Source organism: Typopeltis vanoorti, chromosome 17, assembly GCF_054136105.1.
Source record: "Typopeltis vanoorti isolate ZY-2024b chromosome 17, IOZ_Tvanoo_1.0, whole genome shotgun sequence".
Classification (NCBI taxonomy): Eukaryota; Metazoa; Arthropoda; class Arachnida; order Uropygi; family Thelyphonidae; genus Typopeltis; species Typopeltis vanoorti.
The window spans coordinates 14,485,336-14,501,864 of NC_143565.1; the positions used below are offsets into that span (position 1 = coordinate 14,485,336).

At 35.5% G+C, this 16,529-nt stretch overlaps 1 protein-coding gene across 4 annotated transcripts in view; it reads right to left on the minus strand.

Moving 5' to 3' along the window:
• Window positions 1-16,529, minus strand: part of LOC150097176 (uncharacterized) — a 296,897-nt gene that overhangs the window by 131,367 nt on the left and 149,001 nt on the right. For all 4 annotated transcript variants that reach the window (XM_090407105.1, XM_090407107.1, XM_090407104.1 and 1 more), the window contains exon 12: window positions 10,930-11,129. In XM_090407105.1, coding sequence (XP_090263231.1) covers window positions 10,930-11,129 — 200 coding nt within the window. The remainder of the gene's footprint in view (window positions 1-10,929; window positions 11,130-16,529) is intronic.

Sequence of the window (16,529 nt, forward strand, 5' to 3'; positions counted from 1 at the left end):
TCAGAACTATATAAATATGCAGGAACAAGATTCAAAGGAAGACTCTTATTATTTTTAAATAAAATTTACTCAACTGGTATCCCCCCAAAAGAATGGAAAAAAGCAATTGTGATTCCTATCTTTAAGAAAGGTAATAGAGATGACCCTAAAAACTATAGAGGTATCAGTATACTAAATTAATGTTACAAAATATATAGCAGAATCTTAAATAACAAACTAATGAAATATTCCGAAAACTTTATTCTAGAGGTACAAAATGGATTTAGAAAAGGACGATCATGTATAGACCCAGCCTTCTGCCTAAAATTAATAATAGAGAAAAGAAGAGAATATAATTTAGAAACACATATTGCATTTATTGACTTTGAAAAAGCATTTGACAAAGTTAAAAGAAACATATTCTTGAGGTACAAAATGGATTTAGAAAAGGACGATCATGTATAGACCCAGCCTTCTGCCTGAAATTAATAATAGAGAAAAGAAGAGAATATAATTTAGAAACACATATTGCATTTATTGACTTTGAAAAAGCATTTGACAAAGTTAAAAGAAATATATTATTTAACATATTAAAAGAAAGAAAAATACCAAATAATATCCTAAAAGCTGTCACAAGTATATATGAAAATAATCAAATACAAATAAGATTAAATCACGAGCTATCATATACAAGAGAGATAAACCAAGGGGTTCGACAGGGATGTCCCCTCTCAGCAACTGTTTTTAATATCTACTTAAATGAAATAATAATAAAACGGAGTAAAAACTTACATCAAGGAATTAAACTTTCACCTACAGTTAACTTAAACACTCTCCTCTTTGCAGACAACCAAATAATAATTACAAATTCTGAAGATAACTTACAGAAAGCTATTTTAAATCTAAATGAGATATCCAAAGATTATGGTATGATAATATCAACGGAAAAATCAAAATCTATGGCCTTTAAAGGACAAGATCCAGCAAGAACTAAAATAGTATTAGATAACAAGATCTTAGAACAGGTGAATTCATTTAACTACCTAGGATGTATGATCACTTATGAAAATGAAAAAGATATAAACATAAAAATTGCAAAATATTTAAAAATAACAGGAGTAATTAACTCTATATTTAAACCAAACCTAGTTCAAAAACAAACCAGGCTAAAAGCCTGGTTTTGATTGTGATGAATCTTTAACAGATTCATCACAATCAGAATCTTCTGCAGAATTTTCCCTGCCATTTAGTTGGACGCCATTATTAATTGTACCAGTTCCTTCTCATTTAAATCTGTTTCTCCATCAATTCACTAATTTCGTTTTCAACCATATTGCAAAAGCCCTCTCCACCAAAAATGTGTGTGCGACGTTTATTATACGACGTAGCTCAGCATCCACTGGAGGTACGAAATTTTGTTCCAGAACAGCTTCAGGCCATATTTTTTTCCAGCAAGCATTCAGCATAGAGGGTTGTAATTCCTTAATGGACAGAGAAATAATTTTTACACAATTCAATATTGAAAAAAAACTCTTTCCATGCTTGAGGCAGTGTCATGTTTGGATTAGATTCCATTTTTTCCAAAATTAATTGAAATGCCTTGGTCGAGTGGTTGAATGAGTGAAATAGTATTAGGCGGCAAAAAAGTTATTTTAATATTCGGATGGCTTAAATTTGTTGGGTTGCCTGATGCATTATCTAAAATTAGTAGAATTTTGAAGTCCATATTTTTTTTCTTTGTGTAACTTTCTACATCGGGTACAAAACACTTGAAAAACCAATTTTCAATGGCCTGCCAATAAACAGGTAGGTAGACATCTTGAGCCCTTTCATTGCACGAGGATTTGCAGATCGGTTAATAAACATTAGTTTTGTCATGTAATCACCTGATGCATTGCTACAAAATAGTAGAGTAATTCTATCCTTAGAAACTTTGAATCCAGGAGCTGATCTTTCATTTTTCGAAATATAGGTGCGTTTTGGCATTTTTTTTTTCCAATATAACCCAGATTCATTCGCATTGAACACCTGGTCTGCACTGTAACCACCTTCCCTAATGATTTTTAAAAGTTCTGCTGGGTATTTCCGGGCAGCTTCAACATCTGCTGATGGTGATTCTCCCCAGATTTTAAGATTATACATAGAAAACCGCTTTTTAAAGTTTTAGAACCAACCCTTACTGGCACAAAATCCATGCTGAGAGATTTCTTCTGAGGAATCTTGATCAAGTTCTTTTAAATGTTTATAAACTTTGAGAGCTTATTGCTTAATAAGGTGTCCATCCAAAGGAATTTTCTTTTGAGTGCAATCTTCTATCTGTTGACCCAGCAATAATACTTTCTCGGATTTTATGTTCATTTTGTTTGATTGTTCGAATTGTTGATTCGTTTAAATTCAGAGTCCTTGCAACAACTCTTAGTTTTTCTCCAATTTTCAACCGATCCAAGATTTTAATTTTTTCTTTGAGAGAAATGAATTTCCTCTTCAATGTTCGTTTTTTCCCTTTCGTTGCAGTTTTAGTGGCCATTACAATAAAAATAAACTTTTACATAAAAAAAAAGCATTGCATATGTATGTAACGCACTCAGAAAATAAACTGCTCAGCTTGAGAATAACACACTTATGATTTTAAATGCGCTTTCCTGGCAGAAAACGAAGACAATTTTCAACAATAAACACTTTATAAAGTAAACCCTAGATGGCGAACCTATGGCACTTGTGCCAGAGGTGGCACGTCCGAGAATTTTTTTAGCATGTCAACAATTTACAGGTGATATCCTTTTATACGCTTATAAATTATTCAATTTTTTTTTTTAATTGTTACAATACGTACAAGCTGAATTTTGTTTTACACAAGACAGCAGCTATAAAGACATGCATATGATTGGTGCAGTATTAACAAAAGATCGCGCAACCCAAAAAGAAAAGCAACCGACAAGTGTTGAGTTGAAATGCTAATTCTCTTCAATCGAATTCCATAACATCTGAAACTGTCATAACAACGTTCACTATTAGTTTTAACACATTCACAACAGGGTGTCATTTATCGTTCCGATGGAACTTCTCATTACTGACTGGCTCAACTCACACAAACGTTTCAACCCTTGGTTGAATTTTATGGCTTCTTGGCAGGCAAACTCACACATTCATTATATGGCATGTTTCAATTCTTGGTAGTCTTTTATTTTAAGTTAGCCTTTGTGATCTGTCATAATGACATCGAGAATTTCAAATGCAATAAAACAAACACTTATTTCATAACTGAAAAATTGGACAGTAGTTTTTAGTTAGATTACTGTGTTTCGGTGAAACATATGGTTTTGCTTAAGTCTATACACTATAGTTTCTGTGAGAAGGGACATGTGATTTATTAGTTAGCGCCATTTTTATTCCATCTGTCTCTAATTGCACTATTTGTTGAGAATGACACAGACTGCAAAAGCCTCTGTACAGTATCTTATTCAGTGATACAATAAAACTAAATTCGATACTTATAACTACTTCTGTGATACAGGCCGACACAAACTTAACAAAGATAAAATTAGATTATTAAGTCCTGCGGTGAAAAATATGAAAAAAATAAATAAATAAAGGGTTACTAGAAATTGTAGATCGTGTTATATCGAAACAGCGCTGTATAAGTACCGCGTTATACAAGGGTTACCTGCATACTAAAAAGATACATTAAACTCTAAAAAAAAAAAAACTCAAAATAAAAACTATCCACACTTAATTATGACCTAATTAGACAAGACTCCCACTAAATTTAAAATAATATCCTATTGATACCTATCTTCTTTTTTTTCTGTCATTCTGCTATTGCTGCTAATATAAACTTCACCGCCTGGTGGACCAGGATCCACATAAAATTTGCTGCTGAATTTACATTAGTTATAAAGATGCACTAGGAATGAGTGAGTGATGAGAATCTGACTTCTCATTCCCAAAAGAAGAAAGAAAGAAAGAAAGAACATCCCACTCATTTATAAATGCAGAATCCAGAAAAGGCTACAGAGAGTTCCACCTTGCCTAAGAACTTCAACAGACCAGCTAATATCAATCAACACACAGATAAAGGATAATATTAAATCTGATAACAGAATATTTATACCTAGTAAAGTCTGCTAATAATTAGATGATTGATTTGTGATTTATTGTGCAAGAACAACAAAGGTCATACTGTCAAATAAAAGGTTAACAGCAGCACACAAGTTAATAATAAATATTAATAAAGAGATAAATTAGTAAATAGGTTAAAAAAAAAGCAAATAATAAAAAATTACATTGAGCAATGCAGTACTGCATGTGAAGAGAAGTTACAATAAAATGTGTATTGATAAATTAATTTTTGTAAAAAGATAAAAACTTCATGCAATTTGTCCAAGTCTCATGAGATCTGCCTAAGTGTATATGGCTTGGCCAGATTAGTAATAATTTCATTCCTTTCTCGAGTCAAGTGCTTGAACTCCATCAGACTATGGCAAATGATGAGATGTGTGGTGTATTGTTCACATACAGGTGGGGTCTTCAGCTTTCAACAGATAAGAATGTAGAAGATGACATCTATGTGGAGAATAGCAAATAACTACTTCTTTTCCTACATTGAACTTGGTTAGCAATGCTTAATTTCAGGCTAAATCTCATGCAATTTATTTGTAAGTGCTTCCTGCCATTATGACTACAAGTGATTCACAAATCTTGATCTCATAATTAGCCATGCCATTCGGATGCAAAAACGTAAGTCAAAGGAAATGACCGTCTTAGTTGGTACAAATGATTTGAGAGGCGAAAAGTATTCTATGAAGGAGGATGTAAAGGAGTTGTTAGAAGACACAAAACTGAAGAGAGAGAAGGTGAAGACTGTAAGTCTCCTACCACACTATGATAGAGGCAAACTGCAGAAGAGGGCATTGATAGCCAATGAATTACATAGATTGTACAAAAGGAATGATGTAGAATTTGTGGCTTTGTGGTCTCTGTTTGATGGAAAGAAGGATTTGTATACTGCTGATGGACTGCATCTAAATGGTTTTGGTGTTAGGTGTCTGGAGAGAGTTTTGTTCATTGAGCATGCTGACATGCAAATTCAGGGAAACTTAAGCAATTAGGGTAGAAGCAAGTGAGATTGTGTGCAGGCACCCATGAAGTGAGTGAGTGAGAATGACCAAGTGAGGAATCTAGTCTCTCAAGCAAAAATACTGAATAGGGTAGTCAATTCAGAAAGTAAAAGTGGGTGGGAGACTAAAGAGATGTTGCAGTTTCTATATATTAATGCCAGAAGTATCAGGAACAAGAGGGAGGAATTTTTGGCATTGGTTAGTGCAACCTCGCCAAAAGTTATAGGCATTAGTGAGACTTGGCTAACAGAAGATGATGTAGTTACAGGGAATGAATGTGAAGGGTTTAGTATTTTCAGGAACGATAGAGAAGATAGGATTGGGGGGGGGGGAGGTAGTATTGCTGATGATAGCAGATGAATTGCAACCAAAAAGAATAGAAGACAGGAGGGAGGGTGGATATTCATTTGAAGCAACCTGGTGTGAGATTAAGACCAGTAAGACAAAAAATACACTTGGCTGTTGTTATAAGCCAGAGATTTTCACAGACAGATGATCTGGAAGATGTGCATCACCAAATTAGTACAATGAGTACAAGTCAAGTGATTATTATGGGGTAGTTCAATTATGGAGATATAGACTAGAAAGATTACATAGCAGAAAGAAACAGAATTTATACACCTGCTGAGAGATAATTACTTAAGGCAGCAAGTGATGGAGGGGAATAGGAGTGGGAGAGTATTGGATCTGGTCATAGGATCAGAAGAGTTATCCATAACCAGGGTGACAACATTGCCTCCAACTGGTGAAAGTGACCATGCAGTCTTGACTTGGGAGATTGTAAAACATGAAGAATATTCTATCAAGGAGTATTTGTGGAACTACAAGGCAGATGATTATGACATGCTTAGAAAGAAGCTAAAATCTGTACCATGGCATAAAATACTGCACGGTAAGGATGTTAGTAGTGCATGGGATATAGTGAAGGGTTATCTAGAGCAGCGCTTCCCAAACTGTGGGCCTTGGCCCCTTTGGGGGCAATTAGTTTTGTTGAGAGGGGACGTGAAATAATGAAAACAAATTTAAAATGTTTTAAGACTAAGTGTGCCACGTCAAATGTGTATGTAAGATGCTAAAAATGTAATATTTGCATTTGATTTTTGCAATATTTGCTGTATGTTTTGTATTGAATATCATCATCACATCAAATTCCTGCCATGTACCCTCAAGGGGGTGTACAGGATATGATAGTACTACATGAAAAATTTACATCATTACTAATTTCCTATCTACAATTTTCCTCCAAATCAGTCTGTTACTTGTCAAGACTCCAACATTATCAGATCTTATATTTCTAACGTCTAAGGCACATTGTACCGTATCAATCCACCTATATCTTGGTCTTCCTCTGGGTCGTCCTGCCAACCTGGCAGAGAACACTTGTTTTGCTAATCTTTCCTCGCCCATTCTGTTTAAGTGACCATACCACAATATAAATACAATAAATATTATAATAATATATGTCTGTATTACGATTTTTTTTCGATGGGGGCCATGAAATATTTTAATTTTTCCAAGGGGGCCTTTACATCCATAAGTTTAGGAAGCACTGATCTAGAGGAAGCAGTATTAAGTTGTATACAGATATCAAAAAGTGGTATATGGAGGGACAGAATCGAGCCAAAACAGGTCACTAGTGGTGTGCTGTAAAGTTCGGTGCTCAGACCATTGCTGTTTATTTTGTAGATATATGATATAGGAAATAAACTGAAAGGAAATATTCAGTTGTTTGCTGATGATGCAAAATTAGGTAGAGTAATAGTTAATAAAGGTGCTGGAGCTTGCAAGATGATTTAAATAGGGCTGTCAGTATGGGCAAAAGTTAATGGGTGTCAGTTTAATGTCAAGAAATGTAAAGTTATGCATTTTGAAATAAATAAATAACAAGGCGTGTATCACAATGATGGCACTGTACTGAAGGAAATAGATTAAGCTAGAGATTTAGGGGTAGTGATAGACAGAGTTAAAGTTTAGAGGACATATTGCTAGGGTAGCCCATAAGATTACTTGGCTATTGAAGAACACATTAACAAGTAGAGATAAGGAAGCTGTCATTCCTCTTCATAAGACCTTGATATGCCCATATCAAGTCTGGTACCCTGGGGTTCTTGGGGATGAGGTAGCAGTGGAGAGGATTCAGATGTGAGTGACCAACATGGTGAGTGGCCTGTGGAATGTTCCCTATGAAGATAGATTGAAGGTGTATGAATTGCAGTTGATAGGAGAAACAGAGATGATATGATTCTAGTAGCAAGACTTATACGTTGGTTAGACATAACTGGTAATTAGTTTACGGAATTAACAACGCATATAAAGTATATTAATTAAAGGTAACTTTAATGAATAACTTCTATATTTTGGCAACGTCACATTGCCATCTTCAGGAACATAAAGATATGGTATGTGCACTCAGGAACTAACACAAAGCAAATGAGGAAGAAAGCAAGAAACTAATATTGTTCCTAAAGTCCTAATGGTGCCCTCTTGCGGGCTAATTTGGTAGTCTTGGCAGTTGGGCTGAAGTTCTCATAATGAAAGTCTCCCAAATTTGGGGCAGTTTCATGCACCCAAATTTGTTGAGGTTAGGAACGTTTTTTAGAGCTGCTGAAGATTCTTTGAATAATCTTTCGTATTTAAACTTGCTGCGATGAATTATTTTTGTTTTCTTCCAATGAATTTTATGGTGGGTATCTAAGGCATGGTCTGCCAGCCCAGAGCGGCTGTACTGGTGAAACCGGATGTAGTCTTGGTGTTCTGAAATCCTGATATTTGTTGTTCTGCCTGTTTGGCCAAAGTAGGACAATTTGCAGCTGCAAGGGACCTGGTATACACCAAGTAGGTCTAGGGGAAGTGGTTGGTCTTTGGTAGAGCAGATAAGGGATGCCAACTTTTTATATGGTCTGTAACAGGAAGTAAGGTCATATTTTTTGAGGATATTGGTTATTTTTTCAGAGGTGCCCTGGATGTAGGGGATGGTGATAGACTTGGTGTAATCTTTATTGTGGAGGGGGGAGGGGGGTTGTGGTTTACAGGTTTTAGTATTTTTTGGATTTTTTTGGGGTTATAGCCATTGGCTAAGAAAGTGTTGAGGATGTGGTTTAGTTCAATAGTCAGGGCCTTTCTTCTTTCTTAGCCAATGGCTATAACCCCAAAAAATACTAAAACCTGTAAACCACAACCCCCCCCTCCCCAATAAAGATTACACCAAATCTATCACCATCCCCTACATCCAGGGCACCTCTGAAAAAATAACCAATATCCTCAAAAAATATGACCTTACTTCCTGTTACAGACCATATAAAAAGTTGGCATCCCTTATCCGCTCTACCAAAGACCAACCACTTCCCCTAGACCTACCTGGTGTATACCAGGTCCCTTGCAGCTGCAAATTGTCCTACTTTGGCCAAACAGGCAGAACAACAAATATCAGGATTTCAGAACACCAAGACTACATCCGGTTTCACCAGTACAGCCGCTCTGGGCTGGCAGACCATGCCTTAGATACCCACCATAAAATTCGTTGGAAGAAAACAAAAATAATTCATCGCAGCAAGTTTAAATACGAAAGATTATTCAAAGAATCTTCAGCAGCTCTAAAAAACGTTCCTAACCTCAACAAATTTGGGTGCATGAAACTGCCCCAAATTTGGGAGACTTTCATTATGAGAACTTCAGCCCAACTGCCAAGACTACCAAATTAGCCTGCAAGAGGGCACCATTAGGACTTTAGGAACAATATTAGTTTCTTGCTTTCTTCCTCATTTGCTTTGTGTTAGTTCCTGAGTGCACATACCATATCTTTATGTTCCTGAAGATGGCAATGTGACGTTGCCGAAATATAGAAGTTATTCATTAAAGTTACCTTTAATTAATATACTTTATATGCATTGTTAATTCCGTAAACTAATTACCAGTAGAGATGATATGATAGAAACATTAAAGTTGCTTAAAGAGTTTTATAGGATAGATGTAGGGGAAACATTTCAGCACTTGGCTGGAGGGACCAGAACAAGGGGTGATCCCTGGAAGTTGAATAAAGGTGTGGTCAGTACAGTAGGGGTGTGAGGACTAGATTTTCTACTTGGAGAGTGGTGAATGAGTGGAATGGGTTGCCAGCGTCAGTTGTGAGTACTTTGTCTGTTAATGGGTTCAAGGAGAGGTATGAAAGATAGTGTGGATAGATTGGCTCTCCCACACCGAGTCTTTGGAGTCCATGGAGTGCCTCATATAATAATAATAACCTTCCTGTAATCTGTATATGGGACTGACAAGTTAGTGCGAAGAAGTATGTGCTGATCTAGCAGTTGCAATCTCATTTCCTTTGATTCCAATGTGGCTTTGAATCCTGTATAACCAAACATCAAAATTAAGGATTTTCATTTTGTACAAGTTGTAGAACCTCACACAGCACTGGAAGGAGGATGGCATGTAAAGAACACAACAAGTCTGTATAAATTGCACATTTTTGGGAGCATTTTCTTTTATGCATAAAAGAAAACACTAAAAACATGCATAACACTCAGCTTGCCCTTTTATGCATAAAAGGGCAAGCTAAATGGTATGCAGCTCTACCATATGACTACTGCATTAAATGGGGATTAGATCATATGTAATATGGTCAGGAAAAACAGCATCACAATCAGCAAAGGTCTAAGATCTTGAACCATCAGTGTAGACAGGTAAAAAATGCAAGGGCTCTGTGCACATTAAACAACTGCAAATACATGAATAATGGAGTCTGAGACTTTCTTAACTGGCACAGCGAGAGGTTACATGATGAAGTGCTAACTGCCAAGGAGGAATGCTGTCATGTTTGGTACAAGTAATATTGTCCACATTCATGCCAATAGCTTGCATGCATTATTTCTTTTACATGCATAACAAATGGGCAAATGGCAAACCGATGCGTGTAAGCTTCCTAACATAATGAAACAATACTAGTCCACATAGATGTTTTGGAAAAGACTTTATTTGTAGCACATAATTAAGAGACAACTGTTTCCATCAAAGAGAAAGAGCAGGATTATTTGCTTTAATGTAAAAACTGAATAAACAACGTGCAAAATGGAGTATTAGCTATTTATATAGTGCATTTTGCACATAACCTGAAGGCCCTGAAAAAGCTACAGAGAGCTCCAACTTGCCTAAGCACTAAACTTCAACTTACCAACTGCAAAGCATAAAAACAAATTCCAGCTAATTTTTCTACTTCATTTAGAGTATGTAATATATGCCAACACTTTTTCTTTCATCACAAAATATACATCATCACACAGATTAACACTTCAGTTATATTATAATAACAGTGATTACTTTTTTATTCAATGACGAACATACTTTTCTGATAGGAAATTTCTAAGTCAGGAACCACTTAAGAAAGGATTCGAATTGCTGATTCATTCATCCATTTTGAAATTTCTAATGCATAAACATTAAGATTTTCAAAACAGATGGATCAGCAGTTCATATTCTGTCATGTTCTATCTTGTAGTTCACTATATTCCCACTAGAATTGTTGGCTTGGTTGGCCGAGTGGTTAGCATATCCGCTCTCCAGTCTCCAGGCTGTGGGTTCGAATCCTGCCATGGGCATGGATGCTTGTTTGTGAAAATACTAGTGGAGGTTGGCGGTAGATGGTATTGGTGTAGATGATGAAGGTAGTTGCGCCTGGTGGAGTGGTGGAGATGGAGAGTTGTAGAGTAGGCACCCTTCCTCGATGAGTCTTTGGACTCCCTGGAGGTGTTATGTTATATAATAATGTAATAATAATAATAATAAAAATTTTACTGCATAAGTAAAATATGTGTTTGCTAAATAAGAAAAAAATACTTACCTAAGAATACCAGGTTTAGTAGATGAATCTTCTGCTTTAGAAACATCTGTAATAACAGATCTGGAGGGAGAGCTTGCTGCAACTGCAACAGCATCTGGCATAACTTCCTTTTTGAATTTTTCCTGTAGTTGTTTTTTTAATCCAAGTTTCTCCAGAGATTTCAGCAGAGGTGGATATATGTTTCTATTATGATACTGACACTGTATACAGCACAAATAAAATAAATTATAAACAGAGGCACACACAAGCAGAATAAAAGTTGATTGTATCAGGCATTCACAAGTAAAAAAAAAGTCATTAAAATGAATGTTCATTATGATTGACAGGATAGTACTTAAGTTAGTTAATTATAAAAGCATTAAACAAGGAGACAGTCTACTTCAGCAGTAGAAAAGCATATATTAGTGGTCAGATGTCTTCTTTTATTTATTTTTTTTTTATGATCCTCAATTTGTAGTTTCAGAGATTTACATGCTCACAGATTTCATGTTAGGATTATCATAAAAAAGAAAAAATCTATTTTCTGTTGTCATGTGCACACAACATTGTCAGTGTTTCTTCAAGGTAACCATCCATTTCAGCTCTTCAACCTCATTTCATTTCATTATGTTTGGTATATTTTGTTAAATTTATGTTATTTTATGAGCAATTACATACTGGTTTAATGCATTAGAAATTAAAGAAAAATTTAATTGTACTTCTGTTCAAACTTAACTTATCATATGGTGTCATCACTTATCAACAGTGAAGTGGAGAATGTCAGTGCAATGATGTGAATGTGTTATATTTACCTATGATGACATAAGCCAGTATTATATTGGCTTATGTTGTCGGTAATACACTGGTACTATCCTTTTTGATCTGTCATTTACTGGAGTGCAAAATGACAAGCACAAATCAGTATAGTGTTTGAAGCCAACAATGCAGTGCATCATCATGTCCCCAATATTGAAGGAGTTGTATACTTGATCATTATTTAAGAATATCTCAAAGTCATCTATGTTTCCAGAATGAAAATCAGTCAGGTGGAGTTTGTTTGTTAATGCTTTAGTGCCAAAGTACTGCATGTATTTCTTTGGTCTTAATTACTATCATATAGAGAAGAAAGCAATTGTATGATAAGAGTGAACTGTGGAATTGCATTAATGGCAGCATGACAGTGACATGGGTTGAGAATATATAATTTTCTCAGGTGAATCTTGCCTATGAAAGGTTGTAAACCAATTGTATATTTTCAGTAACATAGGTATGCTCCTCTATTCTACTCTTTCTGCCTGTGGCAATTATGAGTGCCTGTAAGATTATGCAATAGTTATCAGGTATAACTCCTCGGAGTGTGTAGATATACCAGCTTAATATGGTTGACTCTCATTACAGGAAATGTAGGAATCACAGAAACAGTTTGTTACTGAGTATCCATTATAGCAAACTATTCCTGTGATCAATAGTTTATTATAGCAAACTTTTGTTATTGCAGCGTTATACCTATGGGGATCTAGTCAGCACTTATCAGTAATGTGTTATAGTGGGTGAGTTTGTTATAATGGAGTTTCCTGTATAAAGAACAGTTCAGATGATTCTTTTTGTGCCAATGTTGCCGTGCCTTGCTGATTTATTACCGAAGTCCATTTACAAAATGACCCTAGCTGTGATACACCAGCTAATCAAAAATATCCAGACACTCCTTCATAGTAGTGGATGTGGCTCTATACATCATAACCATAGCTCATATGGGTATAAAAGAAAGCATGGTCTTGAAATCTTCACAGAAAAACATTTTTAAATGACAGTAGCAAAGAGCTCAGTGGCCTTTGATGTGGCACTATCATAGGATGCCACCTTTGTAACAACTCAGTTAAGGAAATTTTAGCTCTGCTGCAGCTGTACTGATCAATTGCAAGCGATGTTACTGCGAAGTGAAAACACCTAACCACAACAGTAGCACAACTGCAATCTGGTAGGCCACATAAACCCACAGAGTGAGATCACCAGGTGCTGAAGTGTGTGGAATGAAAAATGCCTCTCCTTGGTTGAAACATCTCTGCAAGCAACACCAGCACAACTGTTTGTCAGGTGCTGAAGTACGTGAGTTTCTATGGCCATGCAGCCACAACACAAGCCTAACATCAGCAAGGGCAATGGTGGAGTGGTGTAAGGTTCATTGCCATTGGGAGCAGCAAAAATCTGAAGTGATGAATCACAAGTCATCGTCTGGCAGTCTGAAGGACAATTCTGGGTTTTGCAGATGCCAAGAGAAACACTATCTAACCAAATATGTTGTGCCAACTGTGAAGCTTGGTTTAGGAGGCTGAACTTGAGCATTTTCTTGTCATGAACTTATCATTAGCAATATTATAATTATTATTAAGAGAGACCTCCAGGGAGTCAGAGACTCATTGAGGGAGGCCACATACTACACACACAACAGCTATCATACTTATTCTTGAATTCTTTCACACTGCTTGCACTCACAACATCCAATGGCAATCCATTCCAATCACACACCACCCTCTGAGAGAAAAATCTGGCCCTTACACCCTTCTTGGCAGCCTTCATTCTCAGCTTCCAAGGATGCCCTATTGTCCTTTCCCCACCCTCCATAAATTGAAAAATCCCATCAATTGAAATCTTGTAATTAAACCCTTTCAGCAGTGTGTAAGTCTCAATCATATCACCCCTCTTTCTCCTATTTGCTAGTGTCTGCAATCTACAAATTCTCAACCTGTCTTCATAATCAGTATTCCACAATCCTGATATCATTTTTAACACTCACCTTTGTACTCTCTCCAATACATCAGAATCACATTGGAAACCAAGAGACCAGACCTGCGCACAATAGTCCAAGTGAGGTCTTATCAAGGCCTTGTAAAGAGGCAAAATAACATCCTTATCTTTACATGTGAAATATATTAACAAAATATTAACATATATTAACAAAAGAAGTTGTCAACACACTTAGTCGAGGTCATAACTCTGCTGTCACACCTACACAAGGCATCTTTTTACTTACTTTATAAATTTAATTCAAGTCTGTTGGATTCCCTAGATAAAGTCGATAACTGCTAATAAATTTGGTATGAAAATCAGCTAAAGACAAAGACAATGAAAACAGGAGAAACATTGAAAATCAACTGCATCCTGAATGGAGAACCTATAAAACAAGTAAAACATTTAAGCAATTTAGGCAAAATTTTTAGTGAATGTGGAAAATTAAGTATGGAAATTATTATTATTATGTGAAACCTCCAGGGAGTCCAAGGACTCATTGAGGGAAGGGCACTGCATTCTACAATTCGCTGTCTCCACCAACAGAAGTGACAAAGTTGGCATGGTAAGAAGTCAGCTGAATAAATTTGTATGGAATAAGAGAGAAATTAGTCAAAACACTAAACTATATGTATGTATATGTGTGTTCAAACCAATTTTAACTTATGGATATGAGAGCTGGATTAGGAATAAAAGACTTGATCAGAGACTGAAAACTACAGACATGAGAATTCTGAGAAAGATCGGGGGGGGGGGGGGGAGAGTGAACAGTGCTATCAATGGCAGTATCATATTAAAAATGAGGATATTAGGAAAGAACTTGAAATTTTTAGAATTCAGGAATTTGTCAGTAGAGCTAATCTCACATAGTAGGGGTCACTTAAACAAAATGGAAGAGGGAGGGTTAGTTAAGCAAAACAAGTGTTCTTTTGTCAGGATGGCAGGGAAAAAGACCAAGATCTAGGTGGATGGATACAGAAAAAGTGTCTTAAAAGACAGAAATATAAGATCTAATAATATTAGAGTCATGGCAGATAACAGATTAATTTGCAGAAAATTTTTTGATGAAATGTTAGTAATTATGTAACTATTTCATGAAGTACTATCATAATATCCTGTATATCCCCCCCCTCTCTGAGGGTAGATGTTGGGAATCTGATGATGATAACTGTGGAACATGTACAGCCTCTGTCAAATGCCCAACAGCACTCATTTCAATGTAGCAAACATCCCGACCAAATTCAAATATCCCAAAAGCAATACTCTACAAAAATAAATAACAGCACTAAAAAAACTATACAATAACAACAATACTATTAAAACCAAAGCATTTTATTATTATTATACAGGCATCTTCATGGAGTATGAAAACCCATCATGGCAGACCCAATCTATCATACCTCTCCTTGAACCCATTAACAGAAAAAGCACTCACAACTGACTCTGGGAACCCATTCCACTCATTCACCACTCTGCAAGCAAAAAATCTAGTCCTCGGGCCCGTACTGTATGTTCATTGGAACAAGATATTATAATGAGCAATACATAGTCTATATTTGAGGTGTAAACCAGCAGTTAGAATTGGAGGAGGTACAAGATAATGGTTTGATGGTGAGAGACAAGGGCACACATATCTCTGCTATTATTCTTCATCCATATGGATAACATGATGAAGCACAGTGGCATTAAGACTTATATCAAAACTGGAAATGTTAATTTTATCCTTACTGTATCCAGATAAGTATTCATAAATAAATCTAGTAAAAGTCTATAGGATTCGATTCCTTAACTAAATTGAATAAATGCTGTAATAAATTTTGTATGAAAATCAGCAATAAAAAAGACAGACTAGTAAAACCTTTCAGTTACTTAGGCACATTTTTTTTTTTTTAATGAAGACAGCTAGCTATGGCAGGGACTCAGTTGAGTAAATTTATATGGAATAAGAGGGAAATCAGTTAGAATATTAAATTACTATACAAGTACTATATAAAATTACATATATAATTATATATGAAGTTACTATATATTAAATACTATACAAGACAGTGTTCAAATGAATTCTATTTTGTAGATCTGAGAGCTGGATTAGAAAAAAAAACACTTGATCAAAGACTGAAGACCATAGATGTAAATCCTGATAAAAATTAGGAGTGAACAGATGGCGTTAATGGCAGTATTGTATCAAAAATGCAGATATTAGGAAGGTCCTTCATATTGTTACCATTCAGGAATGTATTACCAAAGCTAATGTCAGGTGGTATTGTCAGCCAAACAAGTGTTCTTCTAACTGTTCTATTGCTAACTGGTTAATCAGCAAAAAATAATTTGCTAACTTTTTTGCCAGAATGGCAGGAAAAAGACTCAGAGGAATACCAAGATCTAGGTGGATTGATAGAACTGTATTAGAAAACCAAAATATGAGATCTGATATATTGGAATCTTTATAGATCACACATTCATTTGGAAGAAAATTGTCAATAAAAAGTTAATAATGATGTAACTTTTCATTTAATACTACCATAATATTCTGTGCATTCCCTGATGGTACATGTAAGGAATTTAATAATGATTAAAACAACACAGGTGTGTGATACTGAGGAATTCAGCTGAATAAATACATACAGAATAACCAAAACACTAAACTAGTAGTATATAAAGCAGTATTCAAATCAATTCAGGATAAGAGTGATAAGAGTTAGGTTATAAATAAAACAGGATGAACAAAAACATATCTCATATCCCATAGATATGAGAAATATGAGAGTTCTGAGAAAATTAAGGTTGTGACTAGATGACACCAACAGTATAATCATTTTATTTTTAATATGATT